General features: G+C 38.1%; 1 protein-coding gene across 1 annotated transcript in view; it reads left to right on the forward strand.

Annotated features, from left to right (window-relative positions):
• Nucleotides 1–12,112, forward strand: part of LOC118907542 (serine/threonine-protein kinase TAO1-like) — a 74,149-nt gene that overhangs the window by 41,866 nt on the left and 20,171 nt on the right. Inside the window, exons 14-17 of the mRNA XM_057499325.1 lie at nucleotides 866–1,069; nucleotides 3,028–3,267; nucleotides 7,410–7,592; nucleotides 8,490–8,721. Of these exons, the coding sequence (XP_057355308.1) occupies nucleotides 866–1,069; nucleotides 3,028–3,267; nucleotides 7,410–7,592; nucleotides 8,490–8,721 (859 nt within the window). The remainder of the gene's footprint in view (nucleotides 1–865; nucleotides 1,070–3,027; nucleotides 3,268–7,409; nucleotides 7,593–8,489; nucleotides 8,722–12,112) is intronic.

Raw genomic sequence — 12,112 nt, forward strand, 5'->3', positions numbered from 1 at the left:
TGAATAATTGGTTTCTTTCTTGAACAACAGATGAAGAACCATAGGTTAACAGTCTCTAAAAAATCATCTTAGACCTAGGAAAGATGGCTGATTTATATTCTCTGTAAGGTTGATGCATTTTAGGTTGAAATATACTAATATTAATTAGCATCCTTGGGTTTGCATCATTGAATGTATTGTCAGCATCCTCGGGTTTGCATCATTGAATGTATTGTCAATATTCTCATCTTGTCCAGTATAAATACATTTTTTAAGGTAGTTTGTGAGATGATATTTAAAATGCTGTAGAAAAATATTGGTCTTGCCTTGTTCAGTGGTTATAGTGCTGAATATTAAATCTATTCTAAAAGGTCTCTATTTTCCTGTGTTTTTGTTGATTTTCCATTTAATTTCTGGTCTTTTATACTGAACCCATCCTTAACTTTGCCATAAACTTAGTATTTCTATTGTTGAAAACCAAGAAGTGAGACATAACTATATTTTAACCTTAATTTTAATTCATGTGTGATTTTTACTTGAAAGCACTGTCTTCTTCCCCTTTTTGGGAGGACTTTAAAGAAAGATGTTTTACTTCATTCACCAATCATTGCATGCTTTCAAAGCTACGAGCCATCTTAAATATAGCTGTGCAAAACTAAAAAGTATGCATGTTTTCTAGTGTATGTTTTCTCTTTCCTTGTCCTACTTCATGGATAACTCCAGAAACAGAAAAATACTACCTACCTCCTTTAAGGTAATTGACCTGCCTGCCCATGAGAGAGGGCACAAATTAAGTACTTTTACTGAAGGTTACCAGCTACCGAATAGTATATTCATGTAGTTAATTTTTATGTATTTTGAACTCAGTTGTTCTTTATCTTGCCAGGAGCTGAATGAAAACAAGAGCACCCCAAGAAAAGAAAAACAGGAATGGCTTTCAAAGCAGAAAGAGAACATACAGCATTTCCAAGAAGAGGAAAAGACCAATCTTCTTCAACGTCAGAGACGGTATCTAGAGCTGCAATGCCGTCTCTTCAAAAGAAAGTTGTTACTTGGGTGCCACAACTTGGAGCAGGACCTTGTCAGGGAGGTATGTGTAAATGGTGTGAAATCAGAATCTTCCTGAAAATATGTCAGTCACATCCCACCCTCAGGGCCTTAGAGCGCCTCTGCTTGCCTTTGCCTAAGTCCTTCTTCCCTGGAAACCCAACCCACACAGTTCACCTTCTCCCTCACTTCATATCTCCTCAGTTCTGATCTCCAAATCCTCCTCTCTTCTTTAAATATCCTTGCACTCTTCTCTCTCTCTCTCTCACACACACCACACACACACACACACACACACACGTATATGCACACACTTTTTATGGGGATCTCTGTCTCCCCAAGTAGAATGGAAATTAGATGAAGTCCAAGGTTCTGTTCAGGGCTTTTATATCCAGTGGCTAGATATATCCAGGCCTTGTAGCTAGTGGCTGGCTCATAACAGGTATTCAATAAATATGTATTAAGTAAATATTTAATAAATATTAAATCCATGGATGAAAGAACTGTTAATTTTTAAATATGAGAAAATTAATTGGATAACTTATGCCTTTTCATCCGAAATGGGTGCCATGAAGGTAATACTACCATTTAACATAATTTTATAATCATGAAATTATTCATTGGGAATATGTAGAAACTTATGCCAATGAAAACAACAGTTCTCATTATCAGGTATACCTATGAGCATAGATCAATTTATTTCCAAGAGTGGCTTAAAATAAACTTTAAGTATAACATAATTATTCAAATTCAGTAACAATTAAAGAAATTCAAATTAGAACAATTGCATCAATTAGATAAGATCGGTCTAAAAAATTGGTAAGTCCTAGTAGTGGCATGGGAAAGTGGTCAGTGTTGGTAAGAATATAAATTGACACTGCCATTTTGGAGCATAATTCAGCAGCTTTAACCATTTAATTTGCATGTATCTTTTACCCATCGAATCCGCTTCTAGAATTATATCCTAAACAAATAGTAACATAATTATATGGTGTATCATGTGTAGATGTTTATTGAAAATTTGTCATAAAGCAAAAAATAGAAAAACTATGGCATCAGAAAGCAGAAGCTTCCTATAAAAATTTTTTTAAATCTGTATTTGTCCATTATATTTTTAGGTAAAGAAAGCATATTATATGCCTATAATATATATTGTTATTAAATTTTAAAACTGTATATTTTTGTGTAATAGTTGTGTCACGATAAGCGTGGGGAAGGTTGGGAAACATATGCACCAAATGTTGGCCCCTGGAGAAGGGGCAGCAGAGGCAAAGGGGGCACATCTGACTTCCTTCTACATAGAAAAAGAGAGAGAGTGTGTGTGAGTGTATGTGTGTGTGTGTTGTACATTTGATCTTTTAAACTGAAAAAAATTGTAGTAACATTTATTGATCATGAGGTAGGTATTCTGACAGCTTTCCACTTATGACCTCATTTTACCCTCACGTTAATTTTATGAAACAGCTATGTTATGGTCTCCATTTGAGAAGTAATGAAATGGAAGCACAGAGAGTTTAAGTAATTAACCCAAGGACTCACTGCTTGTCAGTAGCAGAGCCAGAATTCAGAAAGCAGGCAGCCTAGCCCTAGAGTCTTGTGTTCTTAACCACTGCACTATACTGGGTATACTGCATGTAATAGAATTGAATGTATACTCTGAAAAAATTCACAGGATGACTTAGAAATCCTGTTCAAATACAAAATTAGGAAACATAAATGATGGAAAGAGAGTAGAAAGGACATTAAGTCTCTTGGGACAGATTTGATATGTCTTAATCTTATTGCTAAAAGTAGTATAAATAGTAAATGAACAGATAAGGCAATTGTGTTACTAATTGCCCATTTTCTACAGTTCCAGTAATAAAACTCTAATATTCACTGTGCAGCCATTATTAAATGAGAGGATTACACCTATATCCTGGTTATTCTGTTTCTTAGGATTTTTTTTCTCCTGGCATTGTACATCAGCAAATTACGCCTTTGTCTTTTTTTATGGATTAGGAATTAAATAAAAGGCAGGCCCAGAAGGAGTTAGAGCATGCAATGCTACTGCGACAGCATGAATCCACGCAAGAACTGGAGTTCCACCACCTCAACACAGTGCAGAAGATGCGCTGTGAGTTGATGAGTCTGCAGCATCAAACCGAGCTCACTGACCAGCTGGAGCGTAATAAACGGAGAGAGCGAGAACTAAGGTGGAAGCATGTCATGCAGGTTCGTCAGCAGCCTAAGAGTCTGAAGGTACCTTTAGCCTAAGCTTCTTGGCAAAGGAGGACAGATAAAAGGCATCATGTAAACAGTAAAAGTCTAAGTCAGATGTCTGTCATCAAGAAATTGAATAAGCTTTTTTTCTTTTCATTTTCATCATGTTGGGTTAGTGTTGGTGTAGAGGGTCTATGGCTACAGACTTCTGCTTGTGTATTTCTCAGCAGAGTACCAAAAAATGGCCAGAACTTTTTAACTGTGGAAAGTGTCATAAATAAGATTCAAAATTCTCATTTTAAGTGCACTCAAATGTCCAGTGTTGGTACTATAATCTACATATCAACATACTAACCTGCTGGCTTCTCTCTGTTGTTCCAAGTTTTATAGTTTTGGAATCTTATTTCCTCTGAATGTGATTTGTATCTAAAAGAGGCAGTAAGTTCTTAATTAGTACAGAAACCAGTGAATGAAAAATGCCTTTTTACCCCTTCTCCCTTCATTGTCAATACTCATCTTTAGAGGAATAGTGGAATTATCACACTGTTACTCCCATTCTTTCTGTGTTTGGTAACATAGGTAAGACCAGGGCATGTGTAGTTGGAGTGTATTTTTTTAATTAGTACATCAGAGTGAAGCAAGGTATTATATCCTCTCTTGTAGACAAATAAGGAAAGACAAGTGTTGGTGATATATAATATCAAAAAACTTTAAATTTTGTATTTGCTTTGATAAATTTATTTATATGATACAAAATTCAAAAGATGTCAAAGTGTATTTATTATAAAGTTAAAGGTTTCCCTCTCCTTGTTCTTTAGGCCACCTGGTCCAGCCCCCTCTACCAAAATCAACCAGAGTTAACAATTCCAAGGAATTTTCAAATTTTATAACTTGTAATAAATATGTGAAGTATAATCACATGAATCTTAATAAACAAAAAACCAAAACAACCCACTATATATGTTATCACCCACAGTAGTACCTCAGTTAATCTGTACATGTCTGCACATTGTAAACTTGTATTTACATCCAATAAAGCCCGGTTCCACAGTATCTTCTTTACCCCCTTTTTCAAACTCTTTGACCATTTAACTATAAAACTATCAGGTAACAACACTTACCTGAATAACTCTCCTTAAGTGAAGTGAAATTCACTCACAGAAGTAATCGGTGTCCAAACCAGAAGCTAAACCACACCTAGTGGTATCTCTGATTCCTATTCAACTCCATTCATACAAGTTGTCCTGAACAAAACACAGAAGTAAAGCTAAGATTCACCCTTTCCTTGTGAATCTAAGTAAAATTTTATGCTTTGCTGTATCTTCAAAACAGCTAATGAACATCGTTTACAGAGTGGCTCATATGTTGACTATCCACATAACCATTATTAGTTAATGCTTATCACAATCAGAATTCATAATGATTTTCCAGTTTTATTTTGTCTTTGTAGTGGTTACATAGTAGGGTTTCCCACCAAAAGATATTTAAAGCATGTCTATAAAATGAATTACAGTTTTAAAGTGAGCAGCACCCAGAAGTAAACCAAACTGAAAGCTTGTTTAGTGTCTTTGGTCAGACCATAAATCGGATACGACTTCATTTCTCTGGGGCTTGGAAGAGGTTAGTTGTTTGCTGTTTAGCCCTTCCTTTTTGTTCCCTGTTGTGGCAGCCTTCTCAGTTTGAAAGCTTGTAGACACGTCTGATTTTCACAGATACTATTAAAAAATCAAGGGGAAAAATAATGTCTCACAGTCACAGTCAGACTTCAGATAGAAAGCGTCCTTCTCATGATAAATAAGCTCAAGATTTTCCATAAAAGAAATTGTTCTCTTACTTTAGTGGGAAAGAAAGTCACCATGTTCCACTGCAGTCACTGTCCATCAGCGTAGTAAGACACTATAGAGTTATTACTGTCTTCTCCGTGCTGTGCTGCATACCCCGTGACCCCACTATATTGTGTGTGCTAATTATAAGTGCCCCTTAATCCCCTTCTCCCTCCCTCCCCACCCACGCTCCCCAACCCCTTCCCTTTGGTAATCCTAGTCCCTTCTTTGAGAAAACAGACTCTATTTTAACATTATGTCATTTCATTTATGTAAGTAATAGTTGCAACTTTTTAAGGTAAATTTGTATTTACTAAATAGTAGTTCAACTTCAATAGTTGCAACTATTCCAACTTTCTCCAAGACTTTAAGGGGGATAGGAGGACTTCAGTTTGCACACTTAGGTAAGCTGACTGTATTTGTAGACATTGGGGAACCATTTCTGAGGAATGACTTAGATAAACACCTATTGTTTATCTGCCATTTCTTCATCTGCCATTAGGTGACATTTTGTCAGTATTAAGTGATTAAGAAACAACTGGAACATGTTTATCCTGCTTTCACTTGAGTGAAACATTGAGGAATATAGTTTGTTCTTGGTATAAGTATTAATCTTGTTGAAAAAATTTTTCAGGGCCTTCCTTTTTGTCATTAGCTAGTGATATGGAGTGACTATAGTTTTCTTGGCAATATATTTGAATATTTAAAAGCTTTTTAAAGAATGGAGGCTGTTACACAAAGTCAGAAGAGAATTCTAAATTTCATTGTTCCATTTCTGGCTAACTTGGAGGTATTTTATTAACCAAGGGCAGTATTTAAGAGCAGTGCCAAATGTAACTAAACCAAGAGTTTGTCTTTCTAGCTAGACATTTCTTGACCCTTCACTGAATAAAGGTACATGACTATGACTTAATACCTCAATTGGTGTAAAATGCAGAAAAGGATATATATTTGATTTTGTAGTATTGGAGCAAAGAGTGTGAACTAGTTCCTTGAGAAGAGTGTTTGGTCATACATGCATTTGCACACTTAGTCAACCATTCAATATCTGGCAGTGTATATATTGAGGTAAATAATTTCAACTATATGTTCTGCCTTTGTGTAGCAAATGAGTGTTGTTACTTGTAGGCTTGTTGGGTATACCTTATAAAATATATCTCATCTTACTAAGTTTTGGTGAAACTTTAGTTCATAGAATAATTAACCTGTGATTTAAAGCCAGAGTTATTCTGTTTCTGAACTCAAATTATTTTATCTCACAAATGTTTACATAGTTCATGTCTGTTATCATTACCACAAGAAGGGTTGTCCCTTCCCTTGCCTCATAATTTTTCTTTGACCTTTGATAGATTAGTTAGCTGACTTTCAGGTTTTTGCTCGTGGTGCTAAAGAGTAAACACTAAGGAGAAGCAGACCCAAAACTTAGCCATGTTAACTGAGCAGTATGACCACAACATTAATGAAATGCTCTCCACTCGAGCTGTAAGTTTACTTTACTTAGGCAAAACAAATTTAGTGCCCCTTTCCTTCCACCGCCTGAATAAAATCCCAACAATTGAAATATTAAGTTGGAAATGAAAACTCTGCTGCACCTTGGGAAATAGTGATGGTGGTCCATATTCTTCTTGTTCTCAGCATTGCTTGGAAATATGCATGATGCATATGTAATTCTCTTTGATACATTTGGACATGAGGTTCCACATAGGCTCTCTGCTGGTGCCTTGCAGAGGTTTAGTACATATACCAACAGCGTATCAAGATTGGAGAAGCAACTTTGTTAAGCAGTGTTCAAAAAGTAGTACTTTATCGGGAATCCAGATGGTCACATTTGAGTGCAGGTACACAATATTTGCTATGTAAGTTTACAGACTTAGTAAATATTTTAGGAGGAAAATTTGAGGTTATTATGTGGGTATTTACATAGCCATTTAAAATGTGACCATTTCAGAATGTAAAACACCATTCCTAATTAGTGGACTATTGAAAAACAAAAACAAAAAATCAGGTAGCTGTTCAGATTTGGCCCGTAAGCTGTAGCATTAAATAAATAACCTGTTCTATAGTTATTTCCATAGGAGAGAAGAGATTCACAGTCTTATATCAATCAGATTCTATATTTTTCTTTAAAAAATAATGATTATTTAGGCATCATCCAAATAGCTTATGATAGCTTTATCCTTATAATGCTGTCATTGGTTGATGTGTTTTCCTTTTCCAGAGATGTTTACTCCAAGATGTAAAAGAGAACAGTTGTGCCCTGTAGAAGAGTAGTCTGTCTTAACTTACACCTCCTCCTTTCCAAAGGTCATGAAAAGATAGCTCACAGGAGGATATATCTGTTTTCTTTCTCTCTTTCAGCCGCATTTGGATGAAGCACAGGAGGCAGAGTGCCAGGCTTTGAAAACGCAGCTGCAGCAGGAACTGGAGCTGTTGACTGAACTTCAGAGCAAGATCAAAATGCAGGCTGAGGCACAAGACGCTCAGGAGCTTCGGGAGCTTGAACAGAGGGTCTCCCTCCGCAAGGCACTCTTAAAACAACAGGTATACGTAATAGAAAAAAGTAATTGTGCCAGTATTTACTTTCATCAAAATCATTTCATAAATATATTTTTGTGATGACAGAGGTGGCATTAGATTGTTTTCACAATACCATACTCTAGTTTTGGTAGTGTTTTCTTTTTCTTTAAAATTACTGATTCAGTAATGAACCTTAAAATTAATAAAAAGGAATATACTTAAGTAGTAATTGCTAGAGGAATGATGTGGAGTTATGTAAAGACAGTTGAATTGCAAAAGGATCGCTCTGGCTCCATCTTCCTCACTTCTTTGTGTACCTAGTTGTACCTACAGAAATTGGAGAGAAACTTGGATAGTGAAGGAAAAAACTTTAGTAACTGCCTGAGAGAGACAAGGAAAAGGGATCAGGAATATACTTTATTCATTCATCCCTGGTCTGAAACTGTACAGATTGATGCATTACTAGAAAACAGAAGGTAAAACCAGTTTTACACAGATGAAGAGTCAGGCTGAAAATATTATTTCTAGATGTAGCTTTATTTATTTTACTTATTCTTTGTCATATATATTAGAACTAGAATCCCTAAATTCACTTGTGTCCTTTAAGGTACTGAGGCTGTATGTGTGTGTGTGTGTGTGTGTGTGTGTGTGTGTGTGTGTGTGTGTGTGCCTTGATTTATTATTTCAATAGAGATTATTACCTTTGCTTTTAAGAACTTGATTTTACACATTTTAGCAATGTAAGTTATATATGATTTCTATAGTTGATCTCTCTGATTTTTAAGTGTACATCTTTTAAAGTAGCCAGAGTGGACATTTTTATGATTCACTTTAAACCAGAATAATTATTGTTTCTGTAGTTTATAGATTTTTTTAAATAAATGAGCTTTCTTTTTGCTTCCCCCCACCAACCCACAACAGATGGAACAAGATATATTGACATTACAGAATGAGTGCACTGAAAGAATACGAAGCCTGCTGGAGCGTCGAGAAAAAGAGATGAAAGCTTTCAACTCTGAAAGCGAGGGCCTAGGTTTTACAAACGTCCTTTCTAACCTTGCCCCTGAGGCATTCAGCCACAGCTCCCCTGGAGCTCCTCACAGGGGGCATCCCATAAGTGGCCTACCACAAGCCTGGGGCCATCCAATACAAGGTGGATCCCCAGCCATGCAGGTCACCCTTCTGAGCCAATGCATGGGGTACCCCGAGGTAGCACTATGGGAGTTCGCAATAGCCTTTGGGTTCTGAGTCAACAGCTGCCGGAGGATGAACGGAACAGGGCATGAACAGAAGCACCAGTGTCACTTGACAAATATCCAATGAGTCACACATGTCTTACACGTAACTTGATAATTGAGAATGGCGAGGAGGAGCCAAGATGGTGGTGTGAGTAGGACAGCGGAAATCTCCTCCCAAAAACATACATATTTTTGAAAATACAACCATTCCTAAAACAGAGACCAGAAGATACAGTACAACAGCCAGGCTACATCTACATCTGCGAGAACCCAGTGCCTCGCGAAGGGGGTAAGATACAAGCCGTGGCCCGGCAGGACCCGAGTGCCCCCCACCCCAGCTCCTGGCAGGAGGAGGAGAGTCAGAGCGGGGAGGGAGAGGGAGCCCAGGACTGCTAAATACCCAGCCCTAGGCATCCGCACCAGAGCACGGACACACAGTGCGTGGTGTGCTGGATACTAGGGAAACTGAACAGTAAAACCTGCGAGCGGGTCCCCACAGCCAGCGCACCTGGGAGAAAAGAAAAGCAAGTGCTTTTTGAAGGTCTTAAAGGGACAGGGGCCTCACAGCTGGATGGAGGCGTCCCATCACACTCAGCCGAGCAGCTGGGAATCCCGGAGAACTCCAGGGGCCCAGGGGGTGAACAACGCAGCTCGGAGCCCCTCACAGTGATAAACAGCCTCCCACCCATTCCCCCTCTGGTGCGGCCCCACCAGTGCAGAGCAGCAGCCTAAAAGTGGCCACGCCCACAACAACCATGCGGAGCTTACTCCACAGTAGCGGGGCAAGAATCAGAGACCCCGTCTGCACACAGCCGCCCAGTAAAAGCCACTGGGGGTCACCGTTCTCCCAGGAAAGGAAGGCCAGGAGCAAGTGGAAAGGGACTTTGATCTCCCAGCTGACACACATGCCAGCTGCCTACGACTACCTCTATCACCATGAAAAGGCAGAAGAATTTGATACAGACTAACCCAGACATCCTCCCCCGAGAGGGAATCTGAGGAGATAGATTTAACCAATCTTCCTGATAAAGAATTCAAAGTAAAGGTCATAACCATGCTGATGGACTTGCAGAGAAATATGCAAGAGCTAAGGAAGGAGAATACAGAAATAAAACAATCTCTGGAAAGTCTTAAAAGTGGAATTGATGAGATGCAAGAGGCCATTAATGGAATAGAAATCAGTGAACAGAAATACCAAAAAGCTGATGCAGAGAGAGATAAAAGGATCTCCAGGAATGAAAGAATATTAAGAGAACTGTGTGACCAATAGAAACGGAACAATATACACATTAGAGAGCTACCAGAAGAAGAAGAGAGAGAAAAAGGGATAGAAAGTATCTTTGAAGAAATAATTGCTGAAAACTTCCCCAAACTGGGGGAGGAAATAGCCTCTCAGACCACGGAAGCACACAGAACTCCCAACACAAGGGACCCAAGGAGGACAACACCAAGACACATAATAATTAAAATGGCAAAGATCAAAGACAAGGACAGAGTATTAAAGGCAGCGAGAGAGAGAAAAAGGTCACCTACAAAGGAAAATCCAGCAGGCTATCATCAGACTTCTCAACAGAAACCTTACAGGCCAGAAGAGAATGGCACGATATATTTAATGCAATGAAACAGAAGGGCCTTGAATGAAGGATACTGTAACCGGCACAATTATCATTTGAATATGAAGGAGGGATTAAACAATTCCCAGACAAGCAAAAAATGAGGGAATTTTCCTCCCACAAACCAACTCTACAGGGTATTGTAGAGGGACTGCTCTAGATAGAAGCACTCCTAAAGCTAAACAGATGTCACCAGAGAAAATAAAATCACAGGAAAGAAAGTAGAACAATCAAATACTAACTAAAGGCAAAAAATAAAATCTACTTCCCACAGAAGCAAAGGAAAGAGCACAAAAGAGCACACACACACACAAAAAAAAACACCTAACATACAAAGAATGAAGGAGGAGGAATAAGAAGGGAGAGAAATAAAGAATCATCAGACTGTGTTTATAATAGCTTAATAACTGAGTGAAGTTAGACAGTAAGGTATTAAAGAAGCTAAGCTTGAACCTTTGGCAACCAAAACCTAAAGCCTGCAATGGCAATAAGTACATATCTTTCAATAATCACCCTAAATGTTAATTGACTGAATGCACCAATAAAAAGACACAGAGTAATAGAATGGATAAAAAGGAAAGACCCATCTATATGCTGCTTACAAGAAACTCACCTCAAACCCAAAGACATGCACAGACTAAAAGTCAAGGGATGGAGAAAGATATTTCATGCAAACAAGGAGCAAAAAGCAGGTGTGGTAGTACTAGTATCAGACAAAATAGACTTCAAAACAAGGAAAGTCACAAGAGATAAAGAAGGACATTATATAATGATAAAGGTGTCAATCCAACCAGAGGATATAACCGTTATAAATATATACACACCCAATACAGGAGCACCAACATATGTGAAACAAATACTAACAGAATTAAAGGAGGAAATAGAATGCAATGCATTCATTTTAGGAGACTTCAACACACCACTCACTCCAAAGGACAGATCCACCAGACAGAAAACAAGTAAGGACACAGAGGCACTGAACAACACACTGGAACAGATGGACCTAATAGACATCTATAGAACTCTACACCCAAAAGCAACAGGATATACATTCTTCTCAAGTGCACATGGAACATTCTCCAAAATAGACCACATACTAGGCCACAAAAAGAGCCTCAGTAAATTCAAAAAGATTGAAAGTCTACCAACCAACTTGTCAGACCGCAAAGGCATAAAACTAGAAATAAATTGCACAAAGAAAGCAAAAAGGCTCACAAGCACATGGAGGCTTAACAACATGCTCCTAAATAATCAATGGATCAACAACCAAATCAAAATAATTGAGAATGGCCATTCCGCTGGAACAGTCCACCGAAAGAAACTCCCCATAGACGTCATCACAAGCGGCCTCCTCGCTTGCGTGCTACCATGTGGAAGCTGAGTGCATGTGGTATATTTTATTCATTTTTTTAAAGCGTTCTGTTTTGTGTTTACTAATTGGGATGTCATAGTATTTAGCTGTCAGGTTTTGTGTTTTGTTTTGGTTTTAACTTTTGGGGAAATTTTATGTAAAGGGGAATTGGTGTGTGTATGTGTTTATCAAATACGCACACACACGCACACATACAAGGCACGTGGTAAAAAGAAACTGCTTAGATGGGGGTATTTCCTGAAAACAGCAAAAACAATCCAGCAATGTGGCTTGAGTCATCACTTTTGGACAACTCTATCCTAAGAAATTTGTGAAAAGATC

This window comes from Manis pentadactyla, chromosome 3 (genome assembly GCF_030020395.1).
Source record: "Manis pentadactyla isolate mManPen7 chromosome 3, mManPen7.hap1, whole genome shotgun sequence".
Lineage (NCBI taxonomy): Eukaryota > Metazoa > Chordata > Mammalia > Pholidota > Manidae > Manis > Manis pentadactyla.